Source organism: Martes martes, assembly GCF_963455335.1.
Source record: "Martes martes genome assembly, chromosome: 15".
Taxonomy (NCBI): domain Eukaryota; kingdom Metazoa; phylum Chordata; class Mammalia; order Carnivora; family Mustelidae; genus Martes; species Martes martes.
In genome coordinates, this window is record NC_137903.1 from 49,464,962 (window position 1) to 49,492,282 (window position 27,321).

General features: G+C 48.2%; 1 protein-coding gene and 1 long non-coding RNA gene across 2 annotated transcripts in view; one reads left to right on the forward strand and one right to left on the reverse strand.

Annotated features, from left to right (window-relative positions):
* The window catches only part of NMNAT2 (nicotinamide nucleotide adenylyltransferase 2), a 145,455-nt gene that overhangs the window by 94,542 nt on the left and 23,592 nt on the right, over window positions 1-27,321 (forward strand). The window contains exons 2-5 of the mRNA XM_080825020.1: window positions 20,695-20,783; window positions 21,549-21,616; window positions 23,667-23,745; window positions 27,038-27,164. Of these exons, the coding sequence (XP_080681146.1) occupies window positions 20,695-20,783; window positions 21,549-21,616; window positions 23,667-23,745; window positions 27,038-27,164 (363 nt within the window). The remainder of the gene's footprint in view (window positions 1-20,694; window positions 20,784-21,548; window positions 21,617-23,666; window positions 23,746-27,037; window positions 27,165-27,321) is intronic.
* LOC308356202 lies at window positions 6,282-27,237 on the reverse strand. The gene is made up of 4 exons (XR_013968057.1): window positions 27,131-27,237; window positions 15,553-15,656; window positions 8,265-8,371; window positions 6,282-6,748 (listed from the first exon to the last, which is right to left on the reverse strand). It is a non-coding gene; the product is annotated as an uncharacterized lncRNA (long non-coding RNA).

Below are 27,321 nucleotides of genomic sequence, written 5' to 3' on the forward strand. Positions count from 1 at the left end.
CGAGAGGCCAGAGGCAGATCTTTCCAGGGAGCTTGGCTAGCGACAAGCCTCTCTGTCCACTCCTGCCAAGACCGTGCAAACAGGTCCCTGCCATTTGAACTTCCAGAAGGAAAAAAAAAAAAAAATCTTTACAGCGGAGTGCCAAGAAACCAGTGCAATTTTTTTTAACCTGATTATTATATAATATTACTTTGGGCCTAGAAAATAGACCGCTGAGAAAGCCTTTCGCTGTTGCTTGTCTGAATTATCCCCTCGCAGCTTTTCACAAGGAGTATGAATTAATTAGGGCCTGTGAGTAGAAAGGGTCTCCCTTGATCTCTGGCCAAGGATTCCCTAAATCGCTCAGTCTGCTCGTTCCAAAATCCTGTATGCTTTAACTACTGTGCACAGAAACCATTCATTCTGTCAGCTCAGGGGGATTTTTGAAGCTTAGATGCATGGCTTCCAAGGCTATAAAAGCAAAGGGAAGGGAGCAGATAGCAAAGAAAAGGGCAATAAGCAGGAGCTTGTCCTGATCGCCCTCCTCCACTCAAGCAGAGCCAAGCCTCCACGTTCAGCCTCTTCCTTCGTGAGCAGGAACCGCAGGACCCATCGCTTACAACCCTCCTGGATCTCTTGGAAATCCTTTCATTGTGTGGGGCTTCTGGTCACAATGGTATTTGACTTAGTCACTTTTCCCAGTAACAGTTCCTTGTGCTAGAAGGAGTGGGAAGGTGGGCTCTGAAATCCCAACGCCCTTGTGTTCCTTCTCTCGGGGCTTTAATACTTCCACCTGTAATAGCCTTATTCGTTTCATTGTACCTTTCAGACAAAGGCCTTGTTTCATTTATCTGGAACCTAGTTTCCCAATCTGGGCACCGTTAGACCAGATAATTCTTCGTTGTGGCAGTTGTCCTGAGTATTGTAGGATGTTAAGCAAGCATCCTGGCTTTTACCGGCTAAAAGCTAGTAGCAGCCCCCTTCCAATGGCAACAACCAAAATTGTCTCCAGGCGTTGCCGAGTGTCCCCCGGAGAGCAAAATTAGCCCGGATCAGAACTGATCTAGAACTTCCTTACCAATCGGGGGTCTTCCTGGTCTTCTTGGGAAACCAGAACAGGCTAAAGGCGTTTGATTCAGCTTGGGCTGATGGGGCGAAGAGAAACATTCTGGAAGACATGTTTTGCAGTATTTCTCTGGGTGCTAGATCTAAAGACACAGGACTGTGTCATATTCTGCACTGGCGGTTCCCACAGGAGTTTTTGAGAGCAGTCTCAGGATGAGGGCAGTATGGGAAGCAGACCCAGAGATAGTAAGATCCAGACTGCCCGGCCCTGGTCTTTGAATAATTAGAAATACGGCATCTTAAGAATGTTTGGGAGCGTCTGTCTGGGCCCCTCCCGAGTTGGCTGCCGATTTACCTGCTCCTGGCAGTCTCTCTCTTTGCAATTAGAACTGCCCTCCCGGTAGAAGGTCACAAAACTCATCTTGCACATTCCAAGAGCGGCAGTGTGGACCACCCAGGGTGAATTTCCATGAGTCTTCTTCAGGTGTCCACCCTGTACTTTCAGGAAAGTGCTGAGAAGGCTCATCCAAGAAAAAATACTTACTGGACCTAAAATCAGGATGAGAATATCAAATCTGGTCTTCTAGGGGGCACTGTAACTTCAGCTAAACAAAAAAGGAACAAAACCAGAGAGATAAGTATGCTTAAACACATGCATGATACATCTAAAGGCTCGAGAGTATGGGACTTCCTGCTTCCTTAGGAATTTTGCGCAGGTTTTCGTAATTCTTGGGGTCTCCTTTCAACTCTTGGGTTTGGGGGAGCAGTCCTGTTACTCATTTCGTAAACTAACGATGTAATATCAGGTTGTTGAATACATAGGCATGTTCTGGGGAAGGGATTTGACCAGATCAAACATGGTCCTCACAAAATAATCTTCATAATTAATCAGCTATCACAAAATTTAATTCTACTATAATATCACCCTCTCCTTCATGTAGGCCTTTCTACTTTTTAAAATAATGTCTAGTTATCCAACACTTTTGTAAGATGCTGATCGATTACTATAGCTCCTTCAGAGGTAAAGGATGGGAGGCCCGGCCATTTGCAGGTTCATGACTGTCATGTCTCTCCTGGACTCATGAGGATCCCCTGAGTGGTTTCACTCCCCCCACTCTTGCTCCCCCTCAATTCATTCTCCACCCAACAGACACATGAGCTTTCAAATTTTTGAAAATTGCAAAATAGTCAAAATTTCAAACATTCCAAAAAATACCATTCTCCCTGCTTCCAACCCTCTAAGGGCTTAAAATAAAATCCTAAACTTCTTCCCTGCGCCCAAGGCCCTTTGGAGTGCGTCTCCCTCCAACCTCCCTGACTTTAGCACCAGCCTGACTTTTCTGCCTTCGGCACTTTGTAGGCACCACACCCCACGTCTGCCACTTTCCCTCCCGACCCTTGTGTGGCTGATGCCCTGTCAATCACTTCTCTGCCTCCATGTCACCTCCGCAGAGAAGCCCACCCACAACCACCTTATCTCCACCCTCTCTCCCCATTTTATTTTCTTCACTGCTCTTATCATCCTATCTGAAATGATTTTACACTCATATAGCTTTAGTCAAATGTCACCATACTATAGGTAGTGTTCTGTGACTTGAATTTTTTTTTTCAAAACCCATTGTTGACTTTTTTTTTTTTTAACACTGTGTTAGAAATCTTCCCCTATCAGACTGAATAGGCCTATTCCATTCTTTTTAATGGCTGTGTAATAGTCTGTAGGTGTATATACCATAATTTGTCTGATGGGCTTCCACATTTATTTCTGATTTTTTACCATTGCAGTTAATGCTGAAGTGAAACATCCTTTGGACACACCTCCGTGTGCATGCGCGGATTTTTTCTGTAGTAAAAATTCCTGGAAGTGAAATTGCCAGGTCAAAGGTTACGCCCATTGGTCATTTTCATAGATGCTCACCATCTATTGCCTTTCCTAAAAGGCAATCAATTTATACTCCCACCGATGGTGTGTTAGACTGCACACTTCCCCTCATTCTCACTGACACTAATTAGTATCATTTTTTTTTTTAATGTTGCCTTAAGGAATGTGCAACAAGGGTATCTGATTTCATGTCAGGAGCCTGAAGCCCATTTTAGGATCGTTTCCTGCTGCTGTCCCTTGGAGTCCTGCCTCCAGGTCAGCTTGGGGAGAAGCAGCGAAACCGTCTGTGAGCTCTGAGAGTTCCTGAAGACAAATGAAACCTTTGAAAGCGGTCTCCTCCATCCGGCAGAAAGCCCCTCTGTCCAGCCGCCAGCGGAACGCGATCGATAGCCTGGGGAGCTGGGAGCCAGCCCAACATTTCCTGCGTGCAGCTTTCTCCCCCATCCATCATCCAAACACATTCCGGGCGCTCAGCTACGGCTGGACAGAGTCGAAGTCTGCCCGAGTGCCGCAGGCCCCCACCCCCAACCTTGGCTTCTCTGGCATTACTCAGAACCCTTTGTTTGGTTGCACTTAAGGACGAGAGGAGATCAGGGTCTGGGAATGGTCAGACACCCAGTCTCCAGAAACGGCTTTTCAAGCCCAGAGGGCCACATCTCCTCTCTGTACGGGAGGGCAGGACAAGTGGCAGTGAGCACCATGAAAAACATCTCACTGGAGGCACCAAGAGCATTAGGACCCGAGGAAGCCTTCTTATACTTGATGCCCCCACAATGGCAAGCTGCATATTTTTTTTTACAGAGTTTTTCGATTTTTCCTATTTCACCTTCGCTTTTATAAAAAAAACAATCAAAAACAAAAACTCAGTTCTTTCCTACTGGGAGTCTCTTCCCCGGGTATCTCCTTTACTCCTTGTAGAAAATGCTCACGCTTCTGACATTTCTGGTCACCTGTCCTGTGGAGGTTTTTCCCCAAGACAATCAATTCTCTGTGACAACAGCTGGGTGTCCTACAATTTAACTCCATTCTGAAACTATCTGCCTGGAGATAGCACCAGATCCCGCAGGTCGGGGCTCAGTCCTGCAAGTGGGGCCCCTCTCCCCCTACTCACATACACTTGAGGAGCCAGTGGCAAGCCCAGGATTGCGACCTGGGTTTTTGACCAACCTGACTATAGATCTGAGGTTCTAAAGACCCCTCCTTGAATTTGATTAACTTGCTAGAGTGGCTCACAGAACTGAGGGAAAAATTACCTCTTTATCAGCTGAAGGATATGGTAAGGGATACAGAACAGCCATTTGAAGAGATACACAGGGCGAGGTCTGGGAGGGTCCCAAGCTTAGGAGCTTCTGTCCCCATGGAGTCCAGGTGTGTCACCCTCCCCATGTTGTGTTCAGAGCTCTGCAAAGCCCCTACTACTGGAATTTTATGGAGGATTCTTCGCATCAGCATGATCAAATATTAACTCCATTTCCAGCCCCCTCTTCCCTCTCTAGAGGATCGAGGGCCGGGAATAGGGGGCTAAAAGTTTCAGGCTTCTGATCACGGCTTGGTCTTTCCGGTGACCAGCACCCATCCAGGAACACCAAGCCTCATCTCATTTAGAACAAAAGACACTGCTCTCATGCAGGAAGTTCCAAGAGATGTTGGGATTGTGTGTCAGGAATGGGGGTCAAAGAGCAAATACAAGAACAGTAGACGCACCCTACAAGGGTCTTAGGAGCTCTGTGCCAGGAACCAGGGGCAGAGACCAATATATATATATATATATTTTCCATTATCGCATAACTTTCCTCCCCAAAGGAATTGTTGAACTTCCCCGAGAAAGAGAAGCATGGCCAGTGTCTCCTGGGTGCTGATGTTACGCTGCTTTTCACACCTGTTACTTCACAACCCTGTGAGTTGGATCATATTATCTCTAGTTTAAAGATGTGTCCGCAGCCAGAGCAGTTGGGTAACTAACCCAAGGTCACCCAGCTAGTCATGCCTGGCGCAGGATTTGAACCTAGGGTCTATAAGCTTATGCTCTATGGCCAATGAGGTGGGCTCTCTGACTTAATTTCAGGAATTTCAAAGACTTGATTTTGGTAGTTCCTAGGTTATCTTACATTTCTTTACTTATAGGTCTCTTCAAAGAGAAAATTCTAAAATACCGACAAAATGACTTTAAAACGATGTCCTTTCTTCGACGGTGAACGAGTCCAATGTATGATACGTTTTCTTTGAGCCTATTTCCTCTCTCCACTTCTGTAGGAGTTGATACCTCTTCTTTGGTTCAGTGCACACAGAACCGTGACTCACAGGTTCCCTGGGCCAAGGCTGATTCAAGCGACGGGTAGGGTGACCACGGTATTAGCTTCCTGCTGCCGCTGCAATCAGTTACCACAAACTTACTGGTTCAAAGCAATACACATTTATTATCAAGTCCTAAACTAATATCTTATAGTTCCTCCTAGAAGCTCTAGGGGAGATCTGCTTCCTTTCCTCTCCCGGCTTCCTAGAGGACAGGTACCTTCCTTGTCTCGTGGTCCCTTCCTCCATCTTCAAACCTGTCACTGCTCTCTGCTTCCATTGTCACATCTTCTCTGAGTCTGACCCTCTCTCTGTAATCACATCGGACCCACCTGGAACATCCAGGATCATCTCCTCATCTTGAGATGAGGACTTGAATCTAAGTCACGCCTGCAAAGTCCTTCTTGCCGTGTTCAGGTGACGTATTTCCAGGTTCAGGGATTAGGACGTGAACTTCTTTGGAAGGCTGTCTTTCCTCACACCGCACCCATCATCTCAGTTTAAGGGGAACTACGTGAGCCCTACCAGGTTGTGGAAACTTCCGTGTTGAAAGTAGGAAAGTTCTAGGCAAGCCTGGAGAGTTGATTGCCCCCAGCCGGGGCACCCTTGATCCAGGAAGATATTTCTACTGATTCATGGGAAAGTAGAGAGAGAAGATGAGCACAGGCAAGAAAGCTGGAAGGGGAACAGTGTTTTCCCAATCACATTCCTAGGGGGAAAGCAACACCTTTAACCTTTAAGCAGTCCCATTCCTTTCCAGGTGCTCCCTGCACGAGAACCTCAGCGGGACCGCATCTTTCCAAAAGGGAGAATCTCTGCCTGATGTTTTCCACTTGTTTTACTAGATAAAGACAAAGTGATTTCCTGGATTAACTCTACTTCAGAGGCTGAATTACCCCTAAATAAGAAGTCTGTATGGTGAACTTGTATTCAAAAAGGTTAATGGTTCATCCAATGTGAAATCACAGACATGTGGTTAAAATTAGAGCCTGATTCCATGCGAATGACAGATTCATCACTAATGGGAAGCCACGGTGGTGTTGTTTTTTTTTTTTTTTTTTTTTTTACATCATGTGTGCTCTTTTCTCTTTATACCTTCCCCCACACTTTCCCCTCTTTCCACCACCCTCTCCACCCCCCACCCAGTTATATTTAGTATTTCAGGCTGAGGGTTTGTAAAATAATTCTCCCATGTGTTCATGAGTCTCAGTGAAGGGGGAAACCAGTTCATGCCGTATTTTTACATATATATATTTAGCTTTCTATTTCTGGAGAAATAAATAGAAAAAAATAGTTTTCAATAACAGGTGAATTCCAAGAAGCGTGGTTTGGAAAGAGTGAGGGACGGGGATCTAGGGAGCTTTTCCAGTGGAGAGGATTCAGATGAAGAGGCCAGACTTCGGAGGTGGCACGGAGCAGCCGGGACACGTGAGAGGTTCACCCCGGCACGATCTGTCCGAAGTGACGCTTGTGGAACTGATGGTCGTAAATCATCTCCTAGCAGGGAAGGCAGAGGGACACCCGGTCTCCCAGCTAGAGGTCGTGGAGCAAATAGGATAAGCAGGGATGAGGGAGGAACTGTGCTACACTGCATGACTCCCTGACAGGACTCCCTGACAGGGTTCAGGTTTGCAAGTCCAAGTGGCTGCAAAAGCCAGACAAATGGATGAAAATCCAGGACTAGCAGAAATCCCAGCAGGTGAGGGATTCTGGGAAGCACCGCCTTCCCTGGTGAGTGAAGACAGCCCGAGGTGCGTGCCTCGTGGTCGGGGGCAGATGGTGGGAGCAGACAGATGGTCGAGAGAACTGGATTCTCTGTGTCCAGGGGAGCTTCTTGGGGTTTGCAGGGCTGCTCTGCACCTGAGTCTGGTCAGGGGCCTCGGTCTGACCCCCGCATGCATCCACACCCCGCCCACATCTTCTTCTGATCAGCCCGTGGCCATAGAGACCGGGCAGAACACGCCAGATTGGGGCACCCTATCATCACCTTAGGAAAGGTAGCCTTTCTGAGCCAGAGAACCAGGAGGAAGCAGGCGAAGAACAAAAGCTGTGCTCTCATAATCCCAAGAGGTTCCATATTTTACTACTGCTCTTATAGTTAAGAGTCCTGGGTGTGAAGGAGCGGAGAGGCCATTGCGCTGGCCAACGTGCATCCCGCCGGCCAGTTCTGCTGAGGTATGATGGCGAGCGTTCGCAGATGGCTGGCTGGGGACAGGGCTGGCCTGGGAAGGGCTAAGCCACTTGCTCCCCATGGACACTAAGTCCATAACCAGCCTGAACTTACTATAGGGGGCTGGCAGCCCACTCTGCTAGTGGTGACCCAGGATGGCCCAGTGGGCTCCCATGGTCTCACTGATGGATCAAGGTCAGGGACCGTACTCCTTTTCATACTTGCTTCAGATTCAAGTGGGCTGCTCACTTGAACACTCATGGCTTAGGCCGGACATCTCAGAGAGAGAGGACCTGGTATGATTGACTGTTTCACCGACCAAGGGGAACATGATCACCCAGCTCCCTGCTTCCCAAACACATCGGGACTGGAAGGTCTGGGAGTAGGAGGAGATCCAGGAAGGTGCTCCAGTCATGGGCAGGAGGGTGAGACACGCTTCGTGACAAGGCATGGAAATGGTATCATTGCTTTTCAAGCAAAGAAAGCCAAGCCATAGAGCTCGGTGGAGCCTGGAGGCTCCATGCCTGACAGTCCATCTGCTCCCATCCCCTAGAATGGGTGTCTTCCTTCTGTTTTTTGTTTTTTGGGTTGTTGTTTTTTTTAAGATTTTATTTATTTGAGAGGGATGGGAGAGAGAGAGAGAGCATGAGCAGTGGGGAGAGGGAGAAGCAGGCTTCCCTGCTGAGCAGGGAGCCTGACATTGGGCTCAGTCCCAGGATCCCCTGGGATCATGCCTGAGCTGAAGGGAGACACTTGCTGACTAGACAGCCAGGGGCCCCATCTTCCTTCTATTTTAAAATATGGGCTTTACTGTTATTTGGGTGTGGCAAAGCCAACAGATCGGGAGACGAGCGTCCCTGAAAAGATAGTGATACTCACAGATCCCAGGAGAGGACAGTCCATGCTACAGGGGGACCACATGGGGAAGCACCAGTCGGGAGGGTGAGGGAGTCCGGAAACAGGGGCCAGAAGCTTTATTGTAGTTACTGCAGGGAAGAAGTGGAGGAAGAGTCATCAGGCTTTTGATTGGCTAATTTGATTAATTTCGGTGGCTCTGTGACATAGAAGCTGTCCCTAGGTGTCTGGTATTTAGGTGTCTGGTATCTGGCCCTGGGGTGATGAGGGCAGGTATGTAATAGCCCTGAGCCTGAGAGCCGCCCAGAGGAGGTTGTTGGGGGTACGGGCTCTGAATTGGTTAGTTTGCATTTGAAAGGCGTGCTCTAGGGTGAGCTGTTTCCTGTCTCTAGACACTGGCTAACTCTGGGAGGGCTGGCCCCTCCAGGATCAGCAAGGCCCCAGATGTCAGAGCCTCAGAAAACAGAAACATAAAAAGACCCCGTTAACACACCTTCCTCTTCTCTGCTGTCAGGATGCAGCTCAAGTCTCGCAAGTTCTAGGAAAGCTTCCCAGGCCACCCACTGGGATCACTCCCTCCCCCTGAAGTCCTATAGCCCTCACTGGTGCTGCTGGTTCAGCTTTTACCTGTTATCTAAGCAGAGCTCCCTGTGTCCTGTATCAAAACCCCAAGATCCTTGGAAGTGGGGACTGTGTCTAACTTCTCTATGTGCCCCACAGCACCTGGCACAGAGCCTTAAACTCAATAAATACTCACTAAATTTTTGTTAAGGAATGCCCAGGGTTAAGTATGGTAGGCCACAGGGATGGTTCCTGTAAAAGAAGAACCATTTTCAAGCCCTGGGCAGGAATAACTCTGCTTGGTTCCTTCCTTTAGTATCCAATAAGCATTCTAAAATTTAGAATGTTTACAAATCGAGATCACCTTTGTGAAATGCACAAATGAGGAAAAACTCAGGCAGCTCCAGCTGTGAATACAACTGAGAAAGGGTCATTTCTAATTGCAGCTGAAAAGGAAAAATTGAGTTAGTATCGATGCCCTGACCACAGTGTTTCCTCCATTAACTCTCTGGAAGAGGAGAGTAGATTACACACATCAGCTGGTTTCACTGAGTGGCCAGGAGGCAGACGAGACATGTCTGTCTCCTGAATTATTATTAATGGACAGATCATCTGGGTTGTGTCCGTCCTTGGCTGGGGGGATGTCTATCACAGGCTGTCAGGAGCAGAGATTTACCTGGTACAAAGTGGCCTGGAATGAGTTGGGAGACATGGTGGGTCCTCAGGGTGTTAGGGCAAGACACGGCAATGCCACCAGTGGCCTTGGGCTCCTCCTCTGTGCGTAAGGGAGCAAGGAAGGTAGACCAGATGGAGGGAGGGTTGGACCTGAGTAGAAAATATTAGAGGGATTTGGCTCTGTTCCTGGGGCAGAGCTGAGGGACAAAAATAGATCACATCTTGGGAAGCCTGGCATGAAATTAAATTCCAGGGCCCTAGCCAAGCTCTGCCAGCGAACTACCTGCCAGTGTCCAGAAATGCCCTCATCATGCTAAGTGGAGGTGGTGGTGGAGTTGGGGAGGGAAGAGAGCTTCTTTTGTGGGTACCCTAATGTTGCAGGGGCTGCCCCACCTGTCTTTAGTCCCTTGCTATTCAAAATAGAGTCTACAGACCAGCAGCACTGGTCTCATTTGGGAGCTGTTCAGAAATGCTGACTCTCGGGCGGGGCTGGGAGTAGTGTGAGGCCAAAGGGGATAGTTCCCTTGGGTGCAAAATTTCAGGGAACACCCCAGAACTCAGTAATGGAGACAAATAACATTTTTTAAAGCAAAATTAATGCAAAAAATCTATGATGAACAAAATAAAATGATTTGAAATGAAGACAGGATCTGACCCTACACTTGAACGATCCTACCCCTCTCAACTCACCCTAATCCCAGACCTGATCTCAGACCCCACCCAGACCACAGAAATCAGCATCTGCCTCTAACAAGATCCCCAGAGGACTCAGGGGCACATCAAAGTTTGAGAAACACTGCTTCGGACAGTCCCCCCCAAGCCATCACAACCCCAAATCTTGGACTCCAGACAGCAACAAAAATGGGAAAGGATGAGCAGAGATTCCAGACATTCCAGAAGCATCCAGCCCCACGAGTTTGCTTGTCATTTGCCTGGATATACACACTGCCACCTTACAATGTACAGTGTCCTGTAGTTCACTGTAAGCTTTTAAAAAATGTTGCATTTTGAAATAATGATAGATTTATAGGAAGTTGGGAAGATAGTACAGAGGGTTCCCCTGTGCCAAACTTAACCCAGTTTCCCCTATTGGTTACGTTTTATGTATCGACAGTACAATATGGAAGTGAGGAAATCGACATTGGTATAAAGTGGATATATAGTTATATGCCAATGTATCACACGTGTGGATTCACATAACCAGCACAATGAAGCTACAGAACTAGTCTCTCACCACAAGGCTCTCCCTGGAGCCCTATATCTTGAGAGTCACACCACCTCCCTGCCCTGTCCTCACCCCATCCCTAACACTTGGCCATCACTAATCTATATCATTGCTGAGAAGGTTATGTGAATGGAATCATATAGTATTCAACCTTTTGAGATTGGTTTTCACACAGGGGGCATGATGGTCTGGAGATCATCTTAATTGTTGCATGAATTGTTAGTTTGTTCCTTTTTATTGCTAAGTAGCAGTATCCCAGGGTAGGGATATACTACTGTTTGTCTAACAATTTGCTTAAAGCAGGACGTTTCATTTATTTCCTGCATTTGGATACTACAAATGAAGCGGATATGAGTAATCATGTACAGGTTTTTATGCAGACATGTCTTTATTTCTCTTGGAAAAACACCCTGGAGTACCATTGCTGGGTGATATGATAAAGCCTATGTTTAGTTGGTTTTTTAAAAAATATTTTATTTTATTTTTTTAAAGATTTTATTTATTTATTTGACAGAGATCACAAGCAGGCAGAGAGGCAGGCAGAGAGAGAGGAGGAAGCAGGCTCCCCGCAGAGCAGAGAACCCGACACGGGGCTCGATCCCAGGACCCCTGCCCCGAGATCATGACCCTAGCCGAAGGCAGAGGCTTTAACCCACTGAGCCACCCAGGCGCCCCTATGTTTAATTTTTTAAAGAAACTGCCAAATTCTTTTTCAGGGTCGCTTGCTGTCTGACATTCCCACCAGCCGTGTAGAAGGAATCTGGTTTCTCCATACCCTTGTCAGCTATTGGTGTCGTCATTATTTTTTCTTTTGGTCATTCTGATTGGTGTATTCATGGTCTTAATTTACATTTCCCTGATGCTTAGTACTATTGAACATCATTTCCTATGCTTGTTTGCCATCTTTGTTTGTCCTCTTTGGTGACATGTCTCCTCATGTCTTTTGCCCATTTTCTAATTGGATCTTTAGGGGTTTTGTTCTTTTTGTTTTGTTTTATTTTGTTTTACCATTGAGCTTTGAGGGTCTTTTTTATATTCAGATATGAGGCCTCAGATATGTGGATCGCAGATATTTTCACCCCATCCATAATTCGTTTTTTCATGGGCTTAACAGGGTCTTTCAAAAGTTTTTGTGAAAGTCCTGTTTATTGGGTTTTTTTCTTTTGTGCATCATGTTTTTAGTGTCATATCGCAGTCTTCACCAAGCCCTGTGCCCAATTTTCCACCATAGTTTCATCTGAAAGTTCATATTTTACATAAGTTAAAGCTATGATCCGTTTTGAATTAATTTTCTATGGGATAAGAGATTTAGGGTTGTTTTTTTTTTAAGATTTTATTTATTTATTTGACACACAGAGAGAGAAATCACAAGTAGGCAGAGAGGTGGACAGAGAGAGGGAAGCAGGCTCCCCGCTGAGCAGAGAGCCCAGTGCGGGACTGGATCCCAGGACCCTGCGATCATGACCTGAGCCGAAGGCAGAGGCTTAACCCACTGAACCAGCCAGGCGCCCCTGATTTAGATTTTTTATTGCTGTTTATTTTTGTCTATGGCCATCCAATTGCTCCAGTGCCATTTGTTGAAAAGACTATCCTTCCTTTATTGAATTTTTTTTGCACCTTTGTCAAAATGCAGTTGGCCATTTGTATGTGGGGCTATTTCTAGGCTCTATTCTGTTTCATTGATTTATGTGTCTGCCTCTCTGCCAATACTTCACAGTCTTGATTACTATAGCTATATAAAAAGACTTGAAATTTGGATAGGTTGATTTCCCTATTTTCTTTTTTCCCACTTTCTTATTTTTTATAAAAGGTTTTAACCATTCTGGTTCCTTCTGTATAAATTTTAGAATTAGTTTGTCTGTATTTTTTTTTAATTTTTATTTATTTGTTTGAGAGAGAGAGAGAGAGAGAGCATGAGAAGGGGGAGGGTGAGAGGGAGAAGCAGACTCCCTGTTGAGCAGGGAGTGCGATGCCGGGACTTGATCCTGGGACTCCAGGATCATGACCTGAGCCAAAGGCAGTCGCTTAACAAACTGAGCCACCCAGGTGCCCAGTTTGTCTTTATTTACACCAAAAATGTCTTGCTGGAATTTTGGTAGGAAGTGCATTAAATTTATTTATTGGTTTGGAGATCATTAATATCTTCTATGTTATGTCTTCTAATTCATAAACATGGTGTGTTTCTACATTTATTTACATCTTCCTTGATTTCTTTTTATCAGCATGTTGTAGTTTTTAACATACAAATTTTGTATATGTTTTATTATATTTATACCTAAATATTTCATTTTTTCTGAGTCATTATAAGTGGTCTAATTTCAGTTTCCACATGTTTGTTGCTAGCACATAAAAATACAATTAATAAGGGGCGCCTGGGTGGCTCGGTCAGTTAAGTGTCTGCCTTAGGTGTCGGCTCAAGTCCTAATCTTGGGGTACTGAGATGGAGTCCCACACCAGGCTCCCTCCCCAGTGGGTAGTCTGCTTCTCCCTCTCCCTCTCCCCCCTGCTAGTGCTCTCTCTCTGTCTCAAATATATAAATAACATCTTTTTTAAAAATACAATTAATTTTTTTTCGTTGATCTTATGATTTTACTTAACTCATTTTCTAAAGTATTTATTTATTTGAGAAAGAGAGAGAGAGAATGGGGAAAGAGGCAGAGAGAGAGAATCTTCAAGCAAACTCCCCACTGAACACAGACCCCCCCCACCCCCACACACACGGTCTCAATTTCACCACCCGTGAGATCATGACCCATGAAATCATGACCTGAGCTGAAACCAAGAGCCACCCAGGCACCCCCTGAACCCACTTAATAATACTAGGAATTCCCTTGTAGATTCCTAGGGATTTCTAAGTAGACTTTTATACAAATAGAGATAGTTTTTCTTTTTAATCTTTTTGATCTCTATGCCTTTACTTTTTCTTGCCTTATGAGCTAGCTAAAACTTCAAGTGCCATATTCGATAGCAGTGGTGAGGGCAGATGGCCTTGTGTTGTTCCTGATCTCAGGGAGAAAGCATTCTGTCTTTTGCCATTAACTGTGATATTTGCTATAGGCTTTTAAGGATGTCCCTTATGTTGAGGAAGTTCCCTTCTACTCCTAGTTTTTGGAGTTTTTATCATGAATCAATGTAGAATTCTGTCATCTGCTTTCTCTGCATCCATTGATAGAATCATGTGCCTTTTCTTCTTCAGATTATTAATATGGGGGATCACATTAAATGATTTTTCAGATATTGAAACAGTCTTGGATCCTTGGAATACATGCCCATTGGTCATGGTATATTATTCTTTCTATGTGTAGCTGGATTCTATTTGCTAATATTTTGCTAAAGGTTTTTGCATATTTTCTAGTCTCTTTGCCTGGTTTTCATATCAGGGTGATACTGGCTCCATGAAATAAATTGGAAAATGTTCCTTTTTTTTCTACTTTCTGCAAGAGACCCTAGAATTGTGTCACTTTTTAAAATTTCAGCTTTACTGAGGTATAACTGACATATAAAATATAAGATATTTAAAGTGTGCGTCACGGCGATTCGATAAACATGTACATTGTGAAAGGACTCTACCCATCCAGTTCATAAACCACATCGGCCACTTCACATATTTACTTATGTGTCTTTCTTCTGTCTTTCTTCCTTTGTGTGCGAGAACATTTTAGTTCTACGCTCTTAGCAAACATACCATGTTATGGCAATATTGTGATTTATAAAAAACATATATTCTGACCTTCATCCACAGTTCCTGACCTACAACTTCTAAAACCTGTGAAATTCCCTGAGCAAGAAGAGCAAGAAGAACATCTTTTGTTATAATATTTGGTCTCTTTTTCTCAGTTCCTAAAAATGTTTCAGAGCTATAAAGGTGAAATGGGTGTCTTGTTATTCATAACAAAGCCCTCTCCACCACAATGAGGTTTATGTTCATGTTGTGACTTTTGGAAACCACCTAAGGATGGAGGCTGGTGGCCAGGGGAACCATCTATAAATAGAGAGTTGGAACTTTCAGTCCACCTCCTGATTTCTGGGGAGATGAGAGGGCCGGAGATTGAATCAATCACCAACGGCCAATGAGTTAATCAATTATGCCAATATAATGAAGCCTTCATAAAAACCCCAAAAGGAGGACATTTGGAGAGCTTCTGGTTTGGGGAAACAGACGCTTCCACATAACTTCATTCTGGATCCCAAACTCCATGAACCCCCAAACACCACAAAGACAGAGGCTCCTTTGTTTGGGTCCCTGCCCTAGGTATCTCTTCATCTGGCTGTTGATCTGTAGTCTTTAATATCTTTTGTAATAAATCAGTAATCTAGTGAGTAAATGAACTTCCTGAAATCTGTGAGCTGCTGTCACAAATTAATCCAACCCATGGAGGTGGCCATTTGGCCAGAAGTATAGGTTTCAACCTGGCCTTGCAATTTGGTAACTGAAGGGGAGGAGGCAGTCTTGTAGGACTGAATCCTTAACCTGTGGGAGTGGATACTATCTCTAGGTAGGTAGTGTCAGACTTTCGTTGGATTGTAGGATACCTGTTAGTGTCTGAGAATTGCTTTGTGGTGTGGGAAATAGATACACAGAGACACAGAAACACATACATACACACACATACTGGAAGTGGGGGTTAGAATCATTTCCGTTATCAACTACAATCACCGTGTTTTACGTTAGATCCATCCATGGCTTTAGTTTTAATTCTTCTTTAAATGTTTAGGACAATTCCCCAGTGAAACCATGTGGGTGTTATGCACTTGAATATTCAGAATTTGATTTGATTCTCATAGCAACCTTGCAAAGAAGGCATTTTACAGATATGGAAACTTAAGGCTCAGAGAAATGAAGTGACTTACCCAAGATCTAGAGGTCTTCTGATCCCAAGTTCAGTGTTGTTTCCACAAAACTGCACTTGCTGAGTTAGATGTCATTAGGCTGACTCTTCAGTCCTTTGGAATCTCTAAGGGAAACAAGGAAGAGAGTAATCGTAGCTGTTCCTGGCCACTTTTGTTTAGCTGGGTGCCAGTTCTCTCTTGCTGGACATCACATTCAAGTTAGAGGGTAACGAGGCAACCAGTGAATCACTGAGTATAAAACCTAGTACTGTTCGTACGTCATGAAGGTACAGTCCGAAATAATGATGACACATGCATTGACACATCCAACTGCAAAACCCCAGAAGCAAAGCAAACAAAACTGTCTCAAGAGAGAAGGAAATCCTATTATTTTGTGGTCCCCGGACATTCTCTGGGAAGTTTTGATGGGTCATCTCTCTCCTCCATCCTTTATTACCTGACCCCAAATTTCCCACCAGGAATGATTAGCTTACTTAAGATAGGATTTTTCACCACCTTCACTATCCCTTCTGTGGTTTTCTTTTTTGAAGATTTTATTTATTCCTTTGACAGACAGAGAACACAAGTAGGCAGAGAGGCAGGCAGAGAGAGAGAGAGGAGGAAGGAGGCTCCCTGCTGAGCAGAGAGCCCGACGCGGGGCTCGATCCCAGGACCCTTGATCCCAGGACCCTGAGATCATGACCTGAGCCGAAGGCAGAGGCTTTAACCCACTGAGCCACCCAGGCGCCCCCCCCTTCTGTGATTTCCTTTTTCCCAGCTCTGATCGTGTCATTTCCCTGTTAATAGCCTTCAATGATTCTGTATTGTCTCTCCTTCTCAACTTTATGGGTGTTGTCTATGTATGTCCAAGGTTCTCAAACTTCAGAGAAGAAAAGAATCACCCAGAGACACTACCTGAAAATGTAGAGATTTTGACTCAGTAACTCTGGACTGAGACCTAGGAATCTATTTTAATAATTCCTCCTGGTGATTCCAGTGCCGTCCACGGAATACATGTTGACCAAACAGTGATCTGTGGCATAAAGGTCATAGTCCTCAGCCTGGCTTTCAGGCCCTGTGAAGTTCGATTCCAACTTGCTTAGTGACTAGTACCCCTCCCTCACTCTTACCCCTACTAGGCCTCCAGACCTACAGACCAACCCAGTGGGTAAGACTAAACCAGTTGGCGAGCATGCTTCGGAAAGGCAGAATTAATCTCTCCTGTCCCTTTCCCCTCTGCCCTTAGCACTTCAACGTTAGCACAGCATTGTTCAAACTATAGGTTGCCACCCAATAGTAGGTTTTGACCAGGTTCTTATTTAAATTTATGATTCCTAGAATAGAATATATGGAAACTATTAGCGAGCGTTGCTGTAGTTAAGGGGATTGTAATACGTTTGTTTCAGTTAATTACCCGTATACATAGATGTGTACTGTGTTATGACATGAACTGCGTTTCTCACTGTGGCTTGTACTCCAGCAACACTGAAAGCCACGGCTGTAGAACTCACTTCTCATTAGATCCATCAGTATGGCTTTCTGTTTCTCCATTATTGTGAACCTTTGGGGAATAATTAATAAAGCCACCTTTATCCTCTTATTCCTCCAGGATCCACCATGGTATTTTGTACTCAACAACTGAACTGATTTGATTACATCATCACTATCATACCTCTTCTGGGTTTAACTACTTCAGATCAAGTATCCTCTCTTAGGGTATAGGGTTAGGGTTATTCCTTTCAGAAATTGCCTCTTGTGGAGGAGTGCCTGAGTGGCTCAGTCAGTGAGGCGTTTGCCTTTGACTCAGGTCATGATCTCCGGTACCTGGGATCAAGCCCCATGTCAGGCTCCCTGCTCAAGGGGAGTCTGCTTCTCCCTCTCCCTCTGCCCCTCTCTTACCCCATCTCGTGCTCTCTCTTTTAAATAAATAAATAAATACAATCTTAAAAAAAAATTTTGCCTCTTTGTGAGACAGTGAATCTTGGAGCATTGCCGGAAGAAGTGGCCCCTCACATTGGCCAAAAGCAAAGGGTCATGTTTGTAAGGTGATGAGGTTCTTCGGGGCAATGTATTTCCTATGGAGATTCTGGAGTGTGGTCTGAGGGAAGGAGTGGGTGGCTCTCTGACCTAAGATGGACGCTCTAGAAGGACAAGAGCAGAGGAAATAGCTACATGAGTCTTCTAGGTGAGCGTGTGTTAAGCATCCACTGGTCAATTAACAAGTCACTATGCAGGCTCTTAAGAACCCAAGAAGTGTTCGGATGGGTGACGACTGGACCACATGTGGATCACAGCTTTGTTTTCTTAAGGCGGCAGTGTTTCAGACGGCAATGTGTCCAGTCAAGGTTGTTTGAATGCCAATCATCTTATACCGAGCTTGCTTCTCACATGTATGTTAACTGTGCATCTCTGTTAGCTTGTAAGTTGGGGACCTCCTACAGCAAAATCTCCAGCTTTGAAGAACTCAGTGCAGAAGAGGAGTGAAGGCATACACTTTCAGAAACAATTTCCCGGCCAGGCCCCTTGAGCTTGATGCACAGGGGCCTAGCAGAGCTGTAAGTGCAGTCAAGGGGGTTGCTGGACAGAGCAGGCAGGCTGGACCGAGGTAGAGTGGAGCTTCCAGTGAAAAGCTTGGGTGTGCAGAGTAAGGAGAGGTCACTTTTTTGGAGAATGGGGGAGGAAGGAAGCTCTGACTTATTACAGCAGGGACTCGGTGACAGCTAAGGGCCAGATGTAAATGATCTCAATGAAGACTGGAGTATGAAGGGCCAAGAGAAGAGAGGGGTGATATGGAGCTTATCCCAATAAAAGGGTTTTGTTTCGTTTTGTTTTAAAAATTTTATTTATTTATTTGACACAGAGAGAGAGAGATCACAAGCAGGCAGAGAGGCTGGCAGAGAGAGGGGGGAGCAAGCTCCCTGCCGAGCAGAGAGCCTGACGCGGGGCTCGATCCCAGGACCCCGAGACCACGACCCGAGCCGAAGGCAGAGGCCCAACCCACTAAGCCACCCAGGCGCCCCTGTTTTGTTTTGTTTTAACAAGGTTTTCAATTTGTCCTTGGCCTCAAAATAAGACTTCTTGAGAACAAGTAAAGTAATATCACGCTTTAAAAAAGCAGAGGTTAGGGGTGCCTGGGTGGCTCAGTCGTTAAGCGTCTGTCTTCAGCTCAGGTTATGATCCCAGGGTCCTAGGATGGAGCCCCGCCTCGGGCTCCCTGCCCAGCGGGAAGCCTGCTTCTCCCTCTCCCTCTCCTTGTGTTCCCTTTCTCCCCGCCCTCAGATAAATAAATAAAATCTTTAAAAATAAATAAAAAATTAAAAAGCAGAGGTGACACACCTTATTAGAATGGCTAAAATCCAAAAAACCTGGTAATACGCCATGCTAGCAAGGATGTGGAGCAGCAGGAACACTCATTTGTTGCTTGTGGGAATGCAAAATGGAACGATCATGTTGGAAGCCAATTTGGCCGTTTCTTTCAAAATCTTTCAAAATGTCCTCTCACCATCTGATCCAGCCACTGCACTCCTAGATGTTTACACAACCGACCTGCAAACTATCTCCACGCAAAAACCTGCACGTGAATGTTATATCAGTTTGATTCATAATCAGTGAAAACTGGAAGCAACCAAGACGTCCTTCAATTGGTGAATGGATAAACAAACAGTACAAATTGACAAAGAACTTGTGACACATCCAGACAATGAATTATTTTTCGGCAATTTACAAATTGAGTTACCAAGCCACGAAACAGCATAGAGGAACCTTAAATGCATATTGTTAGGTGAAAGAAGCTAGTGTGAAGAAGCCACGTAGTGTATGAGCCCAACTCACTCAGTGTTTTGGAAAGGGCAAAACCAGAGAAATGGTAGAAAGATCCGTGGTTACCGGCAGCTGTGCACCCAGGGAGAGGGATGAACAGCGGGATCACAGTGGATTCTGAGTGTAGGGAAACTGTTCACAACGCAACTGCAACAGTGCCTGCATGTCATTATACATTTGCTGAAACCCACAGATCATACAACACAGTGTCTCTTCGTGGGAACTATGGCCTGTAGTTAATCAATAATAATGTGTCAGTATGGATTCATGAAGTGTAACAAATGAACCACACTAATGCAAGATATTCATAATAGGGAAAACGGTGGGGCGGGGGCAGATAGGAAGGTGGGGGCTGGATGTATAGAGCTCTGTGTGCTATCTGCTCCATTGTTCTTTAAATCCAAAACCGTGCTCAAAAGTAAAGTCTGTTAATTATTTTTTTTATAAGAAATGGAGAGATTTCGCGTTGAAAGAAAAAAAAAAGGCAAATGTGATGAGAATTATTTTTAAGTTTTAAGAGAGGAACAAGGAAGTCCTGGGCACTTGCTTGTAAACTACACAGCCAGGTTTGCTCCCCAAGACTCTCTTCACGAACAGAATCCCTCGCCTGTGAAATAAATCCACACCACATCTCCTCCCTGGTACAAGCTCTGGCCCTGCTGGGTTTGACACTGAACCCTCTTCAAATGAGAACTAAGATTTTCCTCCCCTTCCTAGTTTTCTGAATTTTCTCATGGAAAAGAAATTGGGCTTGTCTGGTAAATTTGAAAAAGCAGCCTCACGAATTCCTTCCAAAGGAAAAAAGGCTTTTCTGTGACTGAACTTCTCTCAATCAACCATAATGATGGCTTTCCTGTTAATTCTCCCTAATTACGCGGAAGGCCTTTAAACTTGTTTTGGTGGTTCTCTTCTGAGACGAGGCAATCAGCCCACCTTTGATATTATAAGAAGGTGGCAGCTGCTGCTTCTTCTTCCTTTTAAGTCACTCCTCCATTTTAGAATTTCTGCAAGTGATCATAGGCGTAAATTCCAGTCTGTCCCTCAAATGGCTTCTAGCGAGGCGCTTGTTCTAAATCCCTCTAAGCTGCCGACTTGCCCAGCAGAGGACCTTTTAAACTGGATTAATCCCCTTGGTTCTAAATCCTTTTGCTTTGGGGGCCAGAATCTCATTCCATAACCTTCTGAATCACTGAGGTAACTTGGAAAGTTGGCACTTTCCATGTACGTGGCGAGAGAGCTGTAAGGCAATAAACCTTGCAGAGCGGAACGTATTGATTCCAACGATCACCTTTAATCCACACCTTTCCTAATCTTTATAACGTGTGGTTTTCTTCTCTTAATTAGAAAGAGCCAGGGATTATCTGCACAAAACTGGAAGGTTTATTGTGATTGGTGGGATTGTCTCTCCTGTCCACGACTCCTACGGAAAACAGGTGGGTTGGTCCTTTGCCTCTGTGCTTTACCCTCCCTTTCTGACCCGGTGGATGGCTCCTAGGGCACACAGCTGCCCCAAGGCCGTCTCGGCTACACTTCCTGGAAACACACATGCCTGGGAGTGGGCGTCCTGCTCCGGCCTCTGGACCAGGGTCAGCCCCGAGCGGGTGGGTGCCGGACTGCAGCTGGGAGGAACAGCTGCGCCCGCAGCGCTCATTAGCCGGAGCTCGCACACCCCCGGACGGCCGAGCGGGACGTGGCGCGGATGCCACACCGGCGGCGGGTTACGGATCTTTCTCGGATTTCAGGAGGAAAAGGCCCATGCCTCTTACGCTCTGATTTAGAATTCCTTTCCTTAAGGCTCCCTGCCTGCCCCACGAAAGGGAAGGGCTAGGAGCCCTCCCCGCACGTCCGTCGCCTCTCCTTCCCCACTAGCCTCCGAGGAAGTCGCCCACCCAGCAGCCCGAGCCTCCAGACGAAGCCCCGTTTGCAGGGTTAAGTCTCGTCTCTGTGCTGGGCAAGCGTTGGCTGCTTCCTCCGAGAGGCCCACCTCCTGACCCCTCATGAGTGGCCCATCCCACCCTCCGTCCCTTTCTTTCCCCTCTGCGCTCAAGGGGGTCTGCGTGACAGGTGCACACGCGGGGGGCCACACCCTCCTACCCCGCGCGGCTGAGGGATGGCTGCCCTTGAGTAAGAAGCCCGCTTGGGGTGGGGTCCGGGGAGGCTGCGGGGAGCCTCTCACTGATGGCTCTGTTGCTCCCCAGGGCCTTGTGTCCAGCCGGCACCGCCTCATCATGTGTCAGCTGGCCGTGCAGAACTCCGACTGGATCAGGTAGGGCTGGCCTGGCCCTTGCCCCGGGGGCGGGATTGGGGGGTGCTGGGACTCACTGGGGGTGAGCGGAGGAAGAGGAGGGGTCCCCTCAGCCGTCTGGATCCCACAGGGTGGGGGAGGCCAGAAGAGGCATTAGTCCCCTGCAGGCTATAATTACGAAAACCTTCTGAGGTGCCCCAGCTTTGTTTTATAACCAGGCGGTAGGGCCCAGCAGACAAGAGGGAAGCTGCACTGTTTCTCTGCTCTGGGACATTTGGATCCAGGAGTATTCCTGGAGCATCATTGGATTTGGGGTGAGGCCTGGCCAGGAAATCCGAAATGCCTCTCCACTTTTCTCCCCAGTTACTTCCTGTGAACTCAAACTTCCTTTTAGGGACGTGCCCTGGGCTTCCTTATTTCCCATTCCTGAACTCGAGCTTCCTGGGGCTCCAGGCTGACCGTGGGACGGAGGGGCTGCCAGCGAGCGCGCACTGCCTGTCCCTCAGACTCTGGGCACCGGCCTCCCTAAGATGGCAGACACCGTTATGTGCGGCGCTGGCAGTGTAATTAAAGCAAGCTTCCACTAATTATGCTAATGACGCTCCCCCAAGTTCCCACAGTTATAATTTGCATGAGAAAATGGTGTTTTAAAAAAAATAATGGCACACCATTTGTACTGTAATTTCCCCCCACGGAAAAATAAGCAGCACCTAGAGGTTTCTAGGAAGGGAAGGGAGGGACGTGCTGGGAAGCTCACCTCACAATGAGGGAGAGGAGATGGGGTGGGCAGGAAGGAGAGCCATGAAGGGAAGCCACCACCGGTAATCACAAAGTGATCTTCGCGGGTCATGAGCAGTGATCTGTGTGAGAAACACTTGTCCCTTAGAGACTTTCTCAAACCCCTGAGATACAGGTAGACACAGCTGTCTTTTCTCTGGTGAGAAACAGGCCCAGAGAAATCAAGGGGTTTGAGCGTGAACAGCCTGTCCACAGTCACGTTAGGGATAGAAACGAGGCCTTGTAACACTGTGGCTTGGGATCTCCTGGGGAAAATGGGGACCCGTGGGGGAAGACACAGGTCAGGAGGTTGTTCCTGCTTGGACATGACTGGAAGATTCTGAAAGAATTGCTTCATTCATTCAACGAATATTTCCCCAGCACCTCCTACTGGCTCTGCACAGCTCAAGCACTTGGGCAAGGTCAGAATTCCAAGAATTGAGGTCACTAGGGAAGCTCAGGTAGCTCTAGAGGTAGGGGCGGGGCCCCCGGCCCTGGGGGAGCCTGTTGCAGGCAGGTGGGTGGTGGTCAGAGGTGGGGGGAGGGCCTGCCACGCAAGCCGACTCTCAAGGTTTTCAGCCCGGGAGCTCTTACCTCTGGGAAGCTTCGGTGTGTGTGCCTGATGGGAGGTGGGCAGAAAATGTTTGAGAAATCTCCCAGTTTAGCAGCTCATTAAGTTGCTAATTAGACCTGAGCATGGCATTGGTCTGGGCCAACTCCCTTCTCGCTTCACATTCCGCTCTACAGGAGGGGCTGGCCAGCGGGCGGGGCTGTGCCCTTCAGTCTGACTGGCACACCCCCCCCATGCCCACAAGGCCCCCCCGCAGCACAGGGAGGCAGACAGGGACGGATCCCCCAATTCAGGTATCTGCAGCCGCCACAGGATGAGGGCCTGGCTTTGAATCCTTACCCCAATCCTCGAGGGCCCAGAGTAAAATTTCCACCATGTGGGGAAGCATCAGAGCGAGGCTCTGTACTAAGCACTTTGTTTATGAAATGCATCGAGCCCTTCTAATAACCCCACAAGAGAGTTACATCGTCATTTTTACAGGTGGGAAAAGTGAGCACCGGAAGAAAACATCACTTTCCCAAAGCCCCGTACTCCTCCCGTTTTACAGAGGAGGAAACTGAGGTGTAGGAAGGTGTTTCAAGCCCACGTTGGATCTGATTTGGGATCTAAGTATGTGGCAGGGGCCAGTCTGCTGAGCTCCCTGAGCTACGGGCTCTGGAAACAACCACTGAGGAATGAGTGTGAGAATGGAAACCGTGGGAAGCCTCTTTCTGGTTCTGTTAGGGTGGACCCCTGGGAGTGCTATCAGGACACCTGGCAGACCACGTGCAGCGTGCTGGAGCACCATCGGGACCTCATGAAGGTGAGCTGGGCCACGGCAGGGGGGCGGGTGGCCCCCAAAACCAGGTAGGCCCGGTAAGAGTGCTGCTGGCCTACAGACCTGGTTCGGTTTCCGGCTTCTCGGCCAGCGGTGGGAGACCAGGCCCCGAGCAGCAGGAAGGAGAGCAGCCAGTTAAGGAGTCGGACCAGAGGCTGCCCCCCACCTTGCCCCCCTGCTCAATATGACTGGGGGGTGGTTTTTGACTTCTGACAGCAAATCCAGGGTGGGAATGAGGAGAGACTTCAGAAAGTGGGGAGGGAAGGAGACCTGGCCAGGGAAGGCGGGAGCACAGAGGAGCATGGGGGGGAGAGCAGGGGTACGAGCATCCGGGTGCTCCATCCCCATCTATATTGGGCTTGCCAGTCCCCTCACTCCAGCACTAGGTGCTGTGGCCGAGACCCCTTCACCCCTGCCAGATGCTGTCCCTTTGTTCACTCTCATTGGTCCTCTCATGAGTTCCAAGGCAGGCGATGTTCTGGTCCTTTTTCTATGAGTGGACAAAAGGAAGCCCAGAGGGGCACCTGGGTGGCTCAGTGGATTAAAGCCTCTGCCTTTGGCTCAGGTCATGATCCCAGGGTCCTGGAATCAAGCCCCATATTGGGCTCTCTGCTTAGCCGGAAGTCTGCCTCCCCACCCCCCTCTCTCTCTGCGTACTTATGATCTCTGTCTGTCAAATAAATAAAATCTTAAAAAAAAAAAAAAAAAGGAAGCCCAGAGAGGTAAGCCAATCTACCTGAGGACACACAGCCATTGTTTTGTGTCTCCCCTGGATGGGAGTCCATGGCTCATGCCCAGGTTGTAGCCACTGAAGAGCCGGTGACCAGGTTATAACAAGAGCCACACCAGCCAGCTCCACTGGCCGGAGCATGGGGAAAGCGCCCTTCCCAGACTGACAGCAGCCCGTCCGTCTCTGCAGCGATGGTAGGAAGGGCTGAGCCATCCGCGGCACTGTTCCAACACAGGGAGCGTGTCCGCCCATCTGTGGTTTGCGTCAGTGGGTGTCAGAAGCCACTCCTTGGGGAGCCGTTGGCACCACACTCCACCAACTGGGCCAGCTGTGCTTACCTTTAATAGAGGTGGAGCTCTCTGGGCTCCTGACCCGCCAGGAAGTCAAGAAGAAGAGGAAGAGGAAGAGGGCGGGCGCTAGCCAGCTGTTGCCTCGTCTACTAGGTTTGTCCCCCCTTGGAACTGACACAGCGCACCTCCCTTCCTCCCCTCTTCGGAATCCTTCAGAGGCATCCGGAGTCTTTTCTGATCCCCTTGAAGGGACTCTGCCACTGGGGGGCACTCACCAGCTCCCCGTGCTGGTCTCAACTACTGCAGTAATAAAAGGCATCCCATCCTGTCCTGCTGTATCAGTCAGGAGAGGATAAGGTACGCTGTGGTAACAAACATCCTTAAGATCTTGGGGTCTTCACGTCAGTTTATGCCTCACGCTACACATCAGCTAGGGGTCAGCGGGGGCCCGTGTGCCTTCTGATCACACGGGAGCCTCGGGCTCCGTGATGGAAAGGAGGAATCCGGGACCCTGCAGATGTGCTAGAGCCCTGCCTGTGTCAGCCATGAAGCCTGCCCACTGTTTTGCTTCCAAATGCCTGGGCTTCCCGAACCCTCCCTCCATTACTCATGCCCGGAGGCGGGAGTCTGGGCCAGAGCAGCCCAGCCGGGAGCCCAGCCCTTGCAGTGACAGGCACAGGCCAGTAGAGAATGTGAGTCCCCAGGACCCCTGCCTAGAATGGCGGTGGGGGACACCCCATCGTTCCTGTTCTACCATCAGGCCGGTGTTCCTGGCGTGGACGGCAGACCTGTTGGAGAGACTGACGCAGGGCTTACTTAGAGGTGACCCGAGCCCATGCTTGGAAGGTCCTCTGCGAACGTGAGAGCCCACGGAGGGGTGACGAGGGCAGAGTGGGGCACACAGCCAGCCCTTTTCTTCTCTACCCAGAGCAAGTCCCCTGGGACCCGCCTTGCAGGCAGCGGGAGGAAGCATTTCCTCAGCTACCAGACCAGTTACTAAACGAGAATGTGGTGCTTCCTTTTCCGGAGGGGAAATAATGAAAAAGGAGGCACGCTGGCCCTTCCCCTCCAGCAGCCACCACGGGGCAGAGAATCCCTCAAAGCAGGCAGAGAAGAGCCTGTTGGGCTGGCCGCGGCGGGCTCCCAGATGGGCTGGATGCTGCTGGGACCGCCCTGTGTTAAAAACATGACAGAGGGGACAGGTCACCCCTCAGAACAAATGCCTGTCCTCTGGGGCTTGGAAGGCATCAGAGCCACTCTCTGCCCTCTGTGTGGAAGACAGACCTTCCGGGGGTCAGGAGGGCCACAGTAGCCCTGCAGCTTGGGGTTCTCTGGCAGCGGGACTCAGGAATCCAGAAAGAGGGGTGCGTGGGGGTGAGATACTGTCTTTCTGGAAAGGGACTCTGCAGAAGCACCGGCCCCTGGAAAGCTGAACAGATAGAAAGGCCCAACCTTTGTTTCTCTGTTGCCCAGTAAGGAGCTCTCCCACCCACAGCAGGGAACGGGGTGGGTTTCTAGATCAGCCGGGCAGGATGTGGCCTTATCAGCTCCAAGAGTTCTCCGGCCCCAAGGGAAGGCACAGGCCAGATAATCCAGCACAATGGTTCATACACATAGAATATCCGTTTGGCTCTGGAATGTGCATCCGCACTGACAAGCAGGCAAAAGAGTGCCCAGCACCCCGCCCGCCTCTTCCTGCCACACAAACACATCCCGCTCGCCCGCCTGGCCCCACTCTCAGCCTTAGCCTTGTCATCGGCATCCCTGGCCTGGAGAGGCGACAGGTGGTGATAGTGCCTGGTGTTCATATGACCTTTCCAAAGCGTACACAGCCCTTCTGCAGACACGACCTCATGTGAGGCCCGTGAAGCAGGCAGGGAGGGCAGGAATGCACGTCACACGGAAGGTTACAACATCGGCGGCCAGGTGCCAGACCACAACCCAGAAAGGCAGCCACCGGGCCTGTCCGTGTTAATCTCCTGCGCTGAGGTTCAAGAGACCGTAACTATCCAAGGTCACGCAGCCAGAGTGGGGCAGAGCTCAGACTTGTACCAGCGCAACACCGCATGCCATGCCTTCCCAGCACTGAGCGAGTGGTCTGGCCTCCTGCCGGCCTCAGGCAGCCACGCCGCGCAGCTGGGTCTAGAACCTGCCTCCCCGGGAAGGACGAACAGATGAGAGGTTGAAGATAACTAGGAATGCTCTTCATAAGTTACTTGGCTAATGCCACTGACCTTGTACCTCTCCCTTCCCCCAGCGGGTGACTGGCTGCATCCTCTCCAACGTCAACACACCCTCCATGACGCCTGTGATCGGACAGCCCCAAAATGAGACCCCCCAGCCCATTTACCAGAACAGCAACGTGTCCAGCAAGCCCACTGCAGGTAGAGGGACCCTGGTGTGAGCTGCGGCTCTCAGACCTCAGAATCAACTGGAGGGCTGGTTAGAATCCAGACTGCTGGGCCCTCCCCCAGAATGTGACTTAGTAGGTCTGGGAGGGGGAGGAAAATTTGCACTTTTAACAAGGTGACACTGATGCTC